Below are 14,210 nucleotides of genomic sequence, written 5' to 3'. Positions count from 1 at the left end.
GTTCTTTGCTTTGGGTATGCATGGTAAAACATTATTACACTAATGCTGATGCCTATGAAATATGCAAGTTTACATTCCCAGCAGATTGTCGAAACTGTGGAGAATTGTCTATTCCATCGACATACTTTGGAAACTGCCTTTCTCGGCCTGTCGTGGAACTCGAGAAGGGCAAGCTAGTGGTGGAAAATGGGATTGTTGAAGCAGCTATTGCTATTGAAAGCAAAATTAGAGAGTTTAAGTGCGATGGTTTGAAAGAGATTGAAGATTTGATGACACATTTTAATGAGTTAGGGACATCGAAAGAATGTAGGGTAATAGCTATAGGGTCAACAAAGCATGGTGTTTATGAAACTGATTTTGGGTGGGGGAAGCCGAAGAAAAGTGACGTAATTCATGTATTGCATTCAAGGATATTCTCTCTGTGTGATTCTAAGGATGATAACGGTGGAGTTGAAATTGGACTCACCCTTGAAAGAAGTGAAATGGAAAATTTCAATACTATTTTGAAAGAACACATTACAAGTATTATAGGTTGTGATTAGACTCTCCTTTTGTGTGTAATCAGAGATGATCTATCTGAAACTAACTTTTGTTCTATTATTATTATTATTATTACTGTTGTTGTTGTTTTTGTTGTTGTTAGAGAAACAGGGATTTATTATCAAATAAACAACACATCCCTATCGAAATTTAAAGGTAATAGACTTATAGACCAGCTTCAACAGGCAACTTTTTTTTAAAGCTAAACTAATATTGAAGTTATCTGGTTTGAACTAATATTTCTCACTTACTATATACTGAACCTAATCTTTAAACATGTCTAATCTAATTTAAAAATTGAAAGATATGTATGGTATTTCGTCAATATCAAATTTAGTTTGAAGATTGAAATATTGATGCCTTAAATTCATTTTTTCATTATTTTAAGAAAAATAATTTAAGAGCAAGTAGAATTTATTATTTTTGGTTAATTTTTTAGCTATTAGTTTAATTTTTTTAAGTTTAGTAATTCAATAAAATATTTTTATTTTATAATTTTAGATATTATTGATTAATTATTGACTAAAAATAATAAATTTTATTGATTTTTTAGTATTTTTCGTAATATAATAATTTTAACTCTTGTTAAATTATATGCGTATGGTTTGTTTCGAAGTTTATCTTTATGATTTTGTGTTAGAAAGGGTAAAGAAGAATAATAGAGAAAGAATCTGTGTGTATTCAAATTATATGGAATGATACGATATATAAAAGTATTTATACGTGTGAAAAAAATTAAAATAATAATAAATATGTAATTAATATTCTATAATAAATATTCAGATATGTTAAATAATTCTAATAAATACTAATTAATTCTAATAATTCTAACATTTAGTAATGTTAAAAATGTAGAAAAGGTAGTGTTACACTCTTGTGTTTAGTACATATTAATCTAATTTATTTATGGAAGTTTTGTTATTTTTAGAAATGTAACATTCTTATCTATATAATGCATATTTATTTTTTAAAAATTGATGAGTTTGAAAACTCTAAAATTATGTTGACGATGAACAAACGTTATTAAAAGTAATAAATTACAAAATTATTAAATTAAATCTTAATTTACATTTGTTGATTAATAATTTTGTTGTGCAGATTTTGTGTTTAGGTTGAAAATTCAACAAGCCCAATATGTTGAAGAAATTCAACTTTTGATACAAAATGTTCTAAGACATTGTGGCTGAATTATTTTATTTGGGTCAAAAAGTATTATGCAAAGACCAATTAATCCTTGATTACAAGACCAACAAAATGGTTGGTCCAAAATTGAAAAAGAGAGAAAGCAAAGGTTGCATGCTTCCATAGACACCTACCTCCCATAAAGAAATGGATTTTAAATTTATTTAATTGTGTTTAATGTTTTGATTGAAAGAGAAAATTTGAAAATTGATTTAATGACATTAATTGTTTCACACGTTACAAGGTATGGAGATTTTAGAAAAAGTAAACTCAATTCATTTTTAATTTCCTTTTTTAATTCTTTTGAAAATTTTTCTGCATTTTCTCTCTTCTCTTTTTTCTCTGTTCGGTTATGACCTCACAAAAAAAATGGAAGAAATAACAAGTTATCAGAAGAAAGAAAAAGAAGCTAGTTGCAAGCAAGAAGCCATTGTGATGATGGCGTTAAGAAAAATAAGATCTACAGTAGGGTGTGGTTGAGATCTTTGCCACTTATGGTAAAAAGTGGTGAAGAAGTCTCAAACTCTCTATACCTGAAAATGAAAGAAGATCTAACTCGGTCAGAGAAAGAAGATCCTTTGGAAGCATAGCTCGTTTCTACTTTTGATCAACCACCACAGGAGGTAGCTACTGTAGCTACATAGAGGATGAGGTAGAAGATAAGAGTAGGAGGAGTTGTCATCATCAAGGACTCATCAAGGGCCAAAAATCCTTCTTGGAGAGCAAGTCAAGATGGAAGGCCCTGATTGATGAAGTTTGGTGAGAAGGGATGACATAGAGGTAATTACATGTTGGTTTTAGCATTCAGTTTTCTCTCTTCTCTTTGCTTCCCCTTCTATAATAAGGATGAACGGCCAATACTTGAGACAAGGAGTGAGAGCACACGTTTGGGTTCCTATAGCTCTTGGAGCTATTTATTCTTCTTCTTCATGGTTTTCATTGAATATTTCTTTTTTCTCAGTAAGTCTGTCTGTGTTTCATTGGTAAAGTGCAAAATGTGAGGTTTTGTAAGAAAAAGCCAATGAGTGGAAAAAGAAAGAGAGTTAAAGAAAAAGTCATTATTATCTCAGAAATTCTTTGTATGTATTTCTGTTTTGTTATCATAATCCTGATGGGATCCCCTTACAAGTTGGGTTAGCACTTAGCAGTTGAAAGCTTGGTGATGACCAAGTCAAATTCAGTTTTTGGGATAGATTCTAGACTTGTCCCGGATAGGAATGGGTAGTTCCTAGGAAAGAATTGGTGTCTGTAATCAGTTTGATTATAGTGAAATTTCGTCACAGTTGTGATGAAGACTGGATGTAGGCTGCATTGCACTGAGCAGCTGAACTAGATACTTCTGGGTGTGATTTTCTCTTTTTCTTCTACTCCTTTACTGTTTCTGTTTGTGGGAGACAAAATTGAAAAATATCCTAATCGGTTACGAGACAAAAAGAAAATGTCTCTTGACCAGTTATGAGACAAAAACCAGAAATATCTCCTAGAGCAATTCTAAAAGCAAAAAGTAACATTCAAAAAAAGGAATAAGATTCAACCCCCTTCTTTTAGCCATCGATAATCATAAAAAATATTATTTATATACTAAAATTAATTATCAATACATTTATATATAAATACATAATTTAATTTATTTTTAATAATATTTATATTTTAATATAAATTTTATATTATCTTTAATAATTAATTTTAATGTTCACATATCATAATCGTTTACTTCCATGTGGGAGGTGGATTTGCAGCATTCCCATTTAATGTGAATATTCTTTAAATTATACTCTCTCGATTTTAATGCCTCTTTTGTTTTTATTTTTTAAAATAGATATATTAATTTTTGACAAATCACAAAAAATAAAATAGATACTTATTTTCAAAAGTAGAGACTAGAGATTGGAGAATAAGATTTATTTGTCATTTAAGTCCATATTAATTTAATAATTAGTTTCAAAATAACATGTTATTGCTTTTTAATTTTTATTATAAAAATTTATATAAAAATATAAAATTTAAATCTTTAATATATTTATGGATAGTTTTTGTCTAACATAAAGAAAAGGATATTTTAATACAAAATTAATTTAAATTAAGTTTTAGAATATAAAAATATAAAATTAATTTTTATGTTTTTAAATTATGAATTTAAGATAAAAAATAAAAATTTAATAAATAATAAATAAAAATAAAATATAAATTTTATAAATTATTTATTTTTTTCATATATAGAATAATAAAATTTAAATTAATTTAAGTATAATACTAAATCATTATGTTATTATTATATGTAACTGATACGAATTTGTATCAAGAATAGAGAGAATTAGAGATAGTCAAAGAGAATAGTATAGAAATCTCTAAAATTAGGGCGAAAAAGAAAAAAATAGAATTTCTAATTACATCAAAAGAATTTAGGATGAGGTTCTGGAGCAATAGAGATTAAACCCTTTTCTTGACTTGACTACATAACTCTTGAAAATAAGGCACACTTACTCACGGGTGTGAAAAAGTGCCGATTGTAGCTCCTTCATTCAGGTAAGAGAGCCGCTCCCGAAATACCTAAAAAGCATAGGGGGCAACGGCTCCCCCTTTCCCTTAGGTTGGAGGGAGTGCTTCACGACCGGAGCTATTACCGAGGCCACTATTTTGAAGGAATAGAGTAAGGCCTCTACCTTTCATAACCCTATCTTACATTATTACATAATATTTTTATTTATGGTATAATTTTTTAATTGGGCTAATCTAATACTAATTCTATCATTATCCTACCCTTCAAAATAACCTTGTCCTCAAAGTTGCAAAAAAAAAATATATAAATCCTAATAAAATTTGTAAAATCTAATTACAAGTAATTAAAAAAATATTAATATTTCTAAAATAATATTTTTTATGCTACTATTAAAAAATAATTTTAACCACCAAAATTTCATTGTTTAAAAAATATGAGACCCAGCTGATTAAAATAATCAATAATGCTCCACATCCATGTAAAAAATACGTGGATGTTATCCAAGTATTTTTGCTATATGCGCCTCTTTAATCTCCAAATCGTTTGTGATTCACGCGCCACATATAATGTAAACCTTCTATGACTTTTGCTCAACGTAAACCTTCTTCTCTACTTGCATCTTCTCTTCTTCTTCTTCTCTGCTCGCGTTATAGGCTTTCGTCGTTCTCTTCTGCTCACGTTTTCTTTCTTGTTCTTCTCTACTCGCGTTTTTCGTTATGGATCTGGATTGACTTCAATGTAATAAGTTTTGTCGTTCTTCTTTGTTTTTGTTTTCTTCTTCGATCTGGACTTTTGAATTGAAACAATAAATGAATCAACTTCAAATTAATTGAATGAGAGCGATTTGGATTATTTTTCCAAAACGAATCAAGTTGATAAGGTTTAATTATTCAATTTTAAATCGAATTCAATGGAATACAATAGCTAATTTTATTTGAATTGAATTGAATTGACGGAGATGTTTTGAATTTGAATTGAATTGATAATATCTAAATTATAGACAGAAGTGTTTCAAATTTGATTTTGTATAATGGATTATGTTTCGTTCACTGAGTACTACACAATTGTTTACCCGTGAGTATGTGTTTCGGTTCATCATGCAGAAAGCTGTATGAATTTGATTTTATATAATGGATTATGTTTTGTTCACTCAGTACTATAGAATTATTTCACCATAATGACGTTTTCGGTTTATTATGCAAAAAATTGTTTGAATTTGAATTTATATAATGGATTATGTTTCGTTCACTCAGTACTATATAATTATTTCATCATGAGTACTGTGTTCGGTTCATTATGCAGAAAGCTGTTTGAATTTGATTTTATATAATGCATTATGTTTTGTTTACGCAATACTATACAATTATTTCACCATGAGTACGTGGTTTGGTTCATTATGCAGAAGCTGTTTGAATTTGATTTTATATAATGTATTATGTTTTGTTCACTCAGTGTTATACAATTGTTTCACCATAATGATGTGTTCAGTTTATTTCTGTTTCGCACAATTTAAAACTCTTCTTTTTTACCTTTTATTGCTTCTTCACTAGAGAGAGAAGGAGAAAAAGACAAAAAAATTTAACAGCAATTAGGAGTGTTCGCGATGCGGTTTGGTTCGATTTTTAAGGGAAAAGCCATCTGATCCGATCGTCTAATTAAAGTGCGGTTCGGTTTTTTTGTCAAGGTCATCCGAACCAAACAAAACCAATTAAAATCGGTTTGATTTGATTCGATTTGTTTGGTTTTTTCAATCAAATCAAAAAAATTCTACCGTACTATTATGCGAAGTCGTAACATTGAAATCGACAAACCGAAATACACAATAGCTAACAAAGTCTTGATCTAATGAAATTTAACAAAGTCTAGGATACTGTGGATTACTAGTTTCATCTTTAGTGAAGTGATCCCATGTCCAAGGTTTTCTCTTACCTTCGTCGGTCTCAGTTTCAGCGGAGACATCAACAGGAGCTTATTCAATAGCCTGCCTTTTTCCTCGACCTCTACTAGCAAGCTTCCTTGTGTTTCGATGAGGAGTTGGGGCATGAGGCAATGCAGTCGGAGATCTGATGCTTGTTGATTCATTCGGAAGAGGAACTGGCGGCAATCCGGATTCACCCATATTCTCATTTGAATTGACGTCAAACTACATAAATAAATACAATATATCAAGGCCAGAAACACAACAAGTTATCAACCAGCAGGCAACAGCAATCCAGCAATACCAATTACCAAGTTATCAACATTCAACAATAAATCAATAACCAGCATCAAGCAATAAACTGAAAAATAAATCTATAACTAGCAATCCAGTAATACCAATTATCAACAATAAACTGAACAATACACTGATCTCAATACACTGAACAATAATTCAATAACCAGCAAATTAAACAGCAACCATATTGAATTGGAATGGTTCAAATTAAACAACAATAAATAGTAACCATAAACAGCAACCACCAGTAAACAGCAAATGGTTCATATTGACTCGGGCTCCATATTGACAGTAAACAACCACCAATAAACAACCAGTAAACAGTAATAAACAACAAATTACCTGAATCGGTGGCTCGGGTCCATGTTGACTTGGGAGGAAGGCTTACTGGGAGACTCGGAGGTGCTGGGAGTGGGTTGAACTGATGATAGTGGCGCTGAGTGGGAGAACCCAGAAACACTGCTGGCGCTGGGTGGTGGCGTCTCAACGGCGACGGCGTGGTGCCGTGCGTGGGCGACGGCGTCGTGCTGTGCTCGCTCTTCTGGGTCAGTGGGTGGCGACTGAGTAGTGAGAGATTGGGGAGATTTGGGCACGCAGGTTAGGGATTGGGGATTTGGAGAAGAGAGAGCGAGAGCGACTGAGTAGTAGAGACTAGAGAGCGTAGCCGCAGGTTAGGGATTCGGGAATTTGGGGGGTTAGGGTCAGGGACGGCTGGGGTGAGGGGGTCGCTCTCACACTCGCGCAACAGGCAGCAGCTTCGTTCGTTTGGGGGGTGGGGTCTGGGGTTAGGCATTTTTAGGGTTTTTCCAAACCGGTTCGATTCGGTTCGGTTAGAATTTTCAACAAGGTTCTGAGAACTGGACCGGACCGGTCGGTCGAACCGGTTCAACCGGAAACCGGCGACGCAAGCAGTCCGGTCCTCCCCCTATAACCGCTTGGGAAAAAACCGTCCTAAAACCGACGAACCGGCCGATAACACTCGTTCTCCACCCCCCCTTTCCCCCTTCACTCAGATTCATTCACCTAATCACCTCACAGCTCACTCCAAGGACTCCATCATCGCCGAACCCTAGCCCTAGGAACCCTGAACCGTAGCCCTCCATCGTCGCCGCCGTTCAGAGGTCGTCAGCGCCGCCGCCGTCCCAAGTCCTCAGGAACCCAGTAAGTCAGCAGGTCTCTTCGTCTTCGCTGGCTTCTCGAACCAGGTGAGTGCTCCTCGTCTTCATCTTCTTTGAGCTTCTTCTTCAATTTTTGATCCATATTGTTTCAATTCTTCTTGGGTCTTGGTTTGAAGTTTGGTTCTTCTTCTTCTTTGGTCTTCAGTCTTCGTTTTTCGGACTTCAGTCTTCGTTCTTCGTTCTTTGTTCTTCGGTCTTCCTTGTATGTATGGTTCTGATTGCTGTGGAAATTCGTTCTTTGTTCTTCAATTCCTTGTATCTATGTTCTTCCTTGTATGTATGTTTGGATTGGTTGCTAATGCTGGAAACTGTCTCTGTTATGTGATTTGTATCCAGAACACCTAATAGGCTAATATTGCTGTTTTAGTGTTTTGCTGTTTTGTAATTCTACCTGTTACTCTGTTTTGGTCTAGAACACCTAATATGCTGGACAATTGTAACTGTTACTCTGTTTTGGTCCAGAACACCTAATATGTTGGAAACTTACTCTATTATGTAACTGTTACTCTGTTTTAGTGTTTTGTTGTTTTGTTAATGCTGGAAACTTGTAATGTTCTGCAATATTGTTGAATGCTGTAGGCAGAATTTAGATATGGTCTTGTTAATTTCATATCTGTTTTTAATGCTGAAAACTTATTCTGTTTTGCTGTTTTGTTAATGCTGAAAACTTACTCTTTTTGGGTCTTGGCTCCTGTTTTTAATTGCTGATGGCTCCTGCTTTAGGTTAAGAATATGGTTAATCATTGTGTTGTGGCTCCTGTTTTTAATTGCTGATGGCTCCTAACTTGTTATTGTTCATTGTGTTGTGGGGCTATTTTTAATTTCATATCTGTTTTTCATTGTGTTGTAGTTGCTGGTTTTGCTTTGATTTGTAGTTGCTGGGTGAAGGTTTAGTGTTTTGTAATTGCTGGCTTTGTTTTCTAATTGTTGGTTTTGCTGATGGCTCCTAATTTTTTTGTTCAAATTTGCTAATGGCTTTGATGTGTAGTTGCTGGTTGTGCTGGTTTTGCTGGCTTTGTTTGTAATTGCTAGGTGAAGGTTTAGTGTTTTGAATGTCTGATATTCTGATTTGTGATTTCTGAATATGAAATTAATTAAATCATTGATTTTGTGTTGTTGAAATTGTTGATTAAAATGGATTTGTTATGCTGTTGTTGCCGTTTTTTAATTTTTAAGTATGATGTTTTTGATTTTTTGTTGAAATAGTTATTGATTTCAGGGCGTCGCGAGCATCTGCTCCCCCTTCACGGAGGCGCCGTCCTTGGCTCCGCTACCTGTTGTCAGATCTGCCGCTTCTTCGTCCTTGACCGGATTTGTTCCCTGCCACGGACGACCACCGGCATCTAGAGGTTGCGTTCCCGCATACAGGTAAGTTGTTCTGGAATCAGGAAATCTGAATGCAGAATTGAAATTCTGGTTGCTTGTGTGTTAAAATCTGTTGAACTTGTTTTTGGAAGAAGATATCTCTGATGCGGTTTTGTTTGGATGTGGATTTGAGATTCTGGATATAAAATTGTTGATACCTTCTGCAAATTTGTTGTTGAATCTGAATTTGCATCGAGTTCTTCTTCTTCTGCATCCATGGGTTTTGAAGCTTGGCATGAATTTGGTTGTCGTTGCTGAAATTGTGGCACCGCATCTTCTGCATTAATTACATAATCTGAACTTGTTGATTTGCACACTGATCTTGTGAAATTGAATTTGTGATCTATTCTTGTTGAATTTAGTGCTGAATTGCTTGTTGAATCTGCAATTTTTGTTGATTTTGATTGTTGCTGCTGTGGTCGAACTTGTAAACTGAAATCTGATTCTTCTGCTTCTTCTTCCTCTTCTGTGTGAACTGCAGTCCTGTTGAATTCTGGAAAATTGGTAGCTGCATTCTCCAATGCTGCATTCTCATAATCTGATGCTAAATTCTGAAATTGCAGAGCCGTAAGTGTTGAATTTTTTGCTTCTGGAGCTGTTGAATTATTGTTGATTGGTTGAAAAGCTGAGGTTGATTTGGCTTGAATCTGAAAAATTGGAGGCTGCTGGAGTCGTTGATGATCGTGCAAGGTTGCACAAATTTTGGTGCAAGTTGCCTGAATTTTTTCAAGTATCTTGGTCCGTTTTTGATAAACTGTTTGATAAACTGAATCCAAGTGCTGTAAACTAGTTTGAAATTGATTCCAAATTGAATCCGGTGAATCAGCATAAAAAAAATTTGGTATGGTTCAGAGAAAGCACCATTTGATACGAGTTTGTCTCAAGAATAGAGAAAATTAGAGATAGTCAGAGAGAATAGAAGAAAAATTCCTAGAATGATAGCCAAAGAAGAAAAAATAGAGTTTCTACTTACTTTATATCTATCTTATATTATTACATCATACTCCTATTTATAATATAATTCTCTAATTGAATGTCCAATACTAATCTTATCAGTAACAATCAAGATAAAAATTTATAAAAATTTATAAATTTATTTATTTTTTCAATGTTATTTAATTTAAAATAGATATAAAAAATTAAATTTAAATAACTTAAAAATGTTTTTTTATTTTATTTTACCTTCAATATTTTAAATCATGTTTAGTTTTATTATTCTTTCAAAATTTTTAATTTTTATTTTTATTATTTTTTGTCATTCTATATATATATATATATATATATATATATATATATATGAATTATCATTATTTTTTTTAATTAAGTGAAAGAAAAAAAAATACTATATGTACTCTGAAAATAAGAAAGAAGAATGAAAAAAATTAATTGATATTATATTCTTAACTAATTTTTAAGATGATAATTATATTAATAATTATTTATTAATAGAATTAAGAATTTAATATAAAAAAGCTAAAATTAGCCATCAAATTCTCTTTTCTCTTTATATATTCTTATAGATTATAGGTAATTGGATAATGTTGAATTAAATTTGGAAAAGTCATATTGCATAAGTTATTTTAAATTTTATTTTTTTAATAATTCTCTACAATTATTTATTTATTATGATCAGATCGTTGGACTCAACAGTGATTATCTCATTGAAGTCTAAATATTATCAACAGTTCAACACCCTCAAATAACAGCAAGACTTGTAAGTCCGAGTGTGCGCGTTCATTCTCGTTCACACTCCCATCGCTGAAGAAGAAGAAGAAAGTTTGAAGGAGATGGTTTCAGAGGGTCATCCCTACAGTCCAAGGGACTTGCACCTTCCCGGTTACGTTCCCTGCTCCCTCTCTCAGTCAAACATTCTCTCTGTCTTCGCATTCTTCACCTTCCTCCTCGTTTCTCTCACTTGGATCTTCTCAGGTACCTCACTCACATTTATTTCAATCAAATCTTTCAATTTTGCTCAAAATGAAAACCTAGCAAAATGTTTATTAGGTGGTTACATCTTATATACTTCTTTTTGTGTTCCTACTACAAAATGATTACAATTGAGCCTATATTATTACTAATGAAAAATGATCTAAGTAACACACCAATTTTTAAGAGCTCTCAAAATGTTGCTCATGACATAACATGTTGGATTTTTGTCAAAGAATCTTGTTTGCCATTTGTCACAATAGTTAGATCCAGTTTCGAAAGCTCTTTGGTAAATGGATGATTAGTTTTGGATGTAAGATAGATATATTTATGCTACAATAAAATTTACTAGGTAGATCTATGATTATCTTTGGTCTGCTTGTTATTGAAAAAATTGCAAGAAAGAAAGAGAGAAATTTTGGTCTGGCTGTAATTTGTTAACTCTATGGTGTGAACTTATTCAATTGTTAGTTAGTTCCCATGGCAGTACATTTCTTTACAGTATGAGGTTGACCTTTGATGCAGACGTTGAAATCTTGGACTTATAGAAGCCAACTTTGTAGTTTGTGGTTTCTCTCTGAAATAAAATCATTTATTACACTTTCAACTCTGAGAAATCATCTTAGGGTTCCTGATTTTGTTTACATTTCTTCTGTGGTACTCTTAGGGCGGCTACCTAAGAAAACAAAAACTGATAGACTGTTGATGTGCTGGTGGGCTTTTACGGGCCTCACTCACCTGATTGTTGAAGGTTACTTTGTTTTTGCCCCAGAGTTCTACAAGGATAAGACTGGCTTCTACCTAGCTGAAGTTTGTGAGTAGTTCTTTGACTTCTTTCACACCACACAACCCTTACATAAAGCATTGTTGGAATTTTGCTTACGTTTCAAATAAATCTTCAGTCTAAGTTGATGAATGTTTTTTATGAAACATTTAACAGGGAAGGAATATAGCAAAGGGGATTCAAGGTATGCTGGAAGGGATGCAGGAATTGTTAGTGTTGAAGGACTAACAGCGGTTTTTGGTGGTCCAGCTTCCCTTCTAGCAGTGTAAGTGTTTTCTTAGTGTGCGTTCTAGAGAACTTTTCATTTGTGTAGTTTAACTCTGCAGTTGCTATTATGGATGACAGGTATGCAATAGCTACTGGAAAGTCATATAGCCACATACTTCAATTCGCCATCTCATTGAGCCAGCTATATGGAGTTGGTGTATATTATATAACAGCACTCTTGGAAGGTGACAATTTTGCTGCAAGCAAATTGTACTATTATGCGTACTATATTGGAGCAAATGCTTCTTGGATTGTAATACCCTTGATCATAGCCATCCGCAGCTGGAAGTATACTTGTGCAGCATTTAAGGGACAAGACCAGACAAAAAAACATAAAGTTCGTTGACCAGGCATTTTCAAGTTGTTAGTTAACAACGATGTCAATTAATTGTGTCAATCAATTGGGGTGGATGCATGGTTGTTGAGTTAGTCAATAGGGTTTCAAGGATTGGGTAAGTTAAATTGTGTGATCGAGTTAAGGAGATATGTCTCGAGAATTGTGTCAAATGATTCTCTTAAACTATAGGGTGTTTTTGTGAAACGGATAAAAGTACGTTTCAGTGGTTTGAACGCTGTTCTTTGATGTTTGATATTTGGCAACTTTTCTTCTTTGAATGCCAACTTGATTCTGCATCCTAAAAGCTCGTTCACTAAAGCAAGAAATTATAACTTCTGCGTTTACTCAAGTTATTATTGGTTTTTTCATAATTTTTTCTAAATAAATACTGACAATATTAAAATAATTATTCTAATTTTTGTGTATTGTTTACTATTTTAATTTTTTATAATATGTATTATTGTTTTTATTAGAAATGATAAATTAAATAAAAAATTAATTATAAATAATAATAAAAATATAACTTGTAAAAAATTATAACCTAAAATAATAATAAAAATAAGATTATTAAGAATATTTAAAAAAAAATACTAAAATATGTTATTTTATATATTATTTTTAATTTAATAAATAAATATTAATTTTTATTATAAAAAATACTTAAAAAGTTGATAATTTTTATATATTATTTTTAATTTCATAAATAAATATTAATTTTATTATTATAATAAAAAATTATAATATACTAAAATAGAATATTATAAAAAAACACTATATAAAAAATATTAAAAAAATATAAAAAAAGATTAAATATATTTAAAAAAATAATATTATAATTTAATATTATATTTTTTTAGTAATTAATTAATTATTTATCTAGAAGTGATTTTAACTAATATTATCCAAACAATATTTATTTTATTAAAAGTCAATTTTAGTAAAATTGTTAAATATAAATCATATTGACACAAACTCATTTCTACTCAAAATCAATTCTACAAAATCACTTCCATTCAAATTTTAGTTTGCCCAACGTGAATCCAAACACACAACATTTCTCGACAATACAGGTCCGGACTGTGATTTGAGAATTTGATGTTTTTAGTTTTGAACTATATTTTCCCCCTTATTATTCACATGAAATTGAACGCCGGAAAAAAGCCCATGCTAGAAGATATAAGCATGGTGCTTCTGCTACCTGTAGCTATAATTGCTCCACCCATTTCCATTACTTTTGGATAGAGAAAATAATTTGTTATCTTATGCCAGAATTTGATCTTAGCATTGAATATTATAGAGTGAGAATGGTTCTGACTTCTGATGCATTAGTATTGCTGCATCAAGTGAAGCATGTTTACTTGAATTGTACTGTACAAGTCTCAATGGATCCATTGTTCAATACAAAAATACGGTCTCTTTCATATACTAAGACTTTAGAAACTAGCTGAGTGAGTGTTAGATTTTTAGTTTTTTACTTTCAGAACTTCAACAAGTTGTGAAGGAGGAGATTTTAATCAAAATCAAAAATCAAAAGGTAATGTTCCTTGGTAATTATCACCCCAATGGTTGACCAACCATAATCTTTTTTTTTTTTCTTTTCTACCTAAAGAATGGTGCACTTCAATTTGACCAACGAAGGAATTCATTGTCAAACTTAACTAAAATTTACTTATTTTGGATGGCAAAGGATATTAATTAGTCTTTTTTAATAAACTTGGTAAGACTACAAATTACTCTTAAATATATTTGGAGAGGAGAATCAAACTACTGATCTCATGAAACTTACAACATACTGAACTAATCACTAAGTCACTAACAAGATAGTTCACCCTACTTTGCCAAACATATCCTCCATATAAAAGTCCAAATCACCTCTTTCAATCGGTATTACTATGCTTTATTAATGGTAGAAGGTA

General features: G+C 32.1%; 2 protein-coding genes across 15 annotated transcripts; both read left to right on the top strand.

Moving 5' to 3' along the window:
• Positions 1 to 20: 20 nt before the first annotated feature.
• LOC140175762 (malonyl-coenzyme:anthocyanin 5-O-glucoside-6'''-O-malonyltransferase-like) lies at positions 21 to 542 on the top strand. Its single transcript, XM_072204312.1, has one exon. The coding sequence runs from the start codon at positions 21 to 23 to the stop codon at positions 540 to 542; it is 522 nt and encodes a 173-aa protein (XP_072060413.1).
• Positions 543 to 7,483: 6,941 nt separating this feature from the next.
• On the top strand, positions 7,484 to 12,598 carry LOC112716530 (probable 3-beta-hydroxysteroid-Delta(8),Delta(7)-isomerase). Of its 14 annotated transcripts, none has more exons than XM_072205429.1 (7): positions 7,484 to 7,642; positions 8,822 to 8,983; positions 9,544 to 9,670; positions 10,614 to 10,909; positions 11,574 to 11,720; positions 11,847 to 11,955; positions 12,036 to 12,598. In XM_072205429.1, exons 4-7 carry the CDS (start codon positions 10,768 to 10,770, stop codon positions 12,301 to 12,303), a joined length of 666 nt encoding a protein of 221 aa, XP_072061530.1. In that variant the 5' UTR covers positions 7,484 to 7,642; positions 8,822 to 8,983; positions 9,544 to 9,670; positions 10,614 to 10,767; the 3' UTR covers positions 12,304 to 12,598. The 14 variants fall into 14 exon arrangements, with proteins under 14 accessions (XP_072061530.1, XP_025624239.1, XP_072061529.1 ...); XM_025768454.3 differs by having other exon boundaries at positions 9,544 to 9,718; XM_072205428.1 differs by having other exon boundaries at positions 9,544 to 9,821.
• Positions 12,599 to 14,210: the final 1,612 nt, after the last annotated feature.

Source organism: Arachis hypogaea, chromosome 10 (genome assembly GCF_003086295.3).
Source record: "Arachis hypogaea cultivar Tifrunner chromosome 10, arahy.Tifrunner.gnm2.J5K5, whole genome shotgun sequence".
Classification (NCBI taxonomy): domain Eukaryota; kingdom Viridiplantae; phylum Streptophyta; class Magnoliopsida; order Fabales; family Fabaceae; genus Arachis; species Arachis hypogaea.
This window is presented reverse-complemented; position numbering and strand designations above follow the sequence as displayed.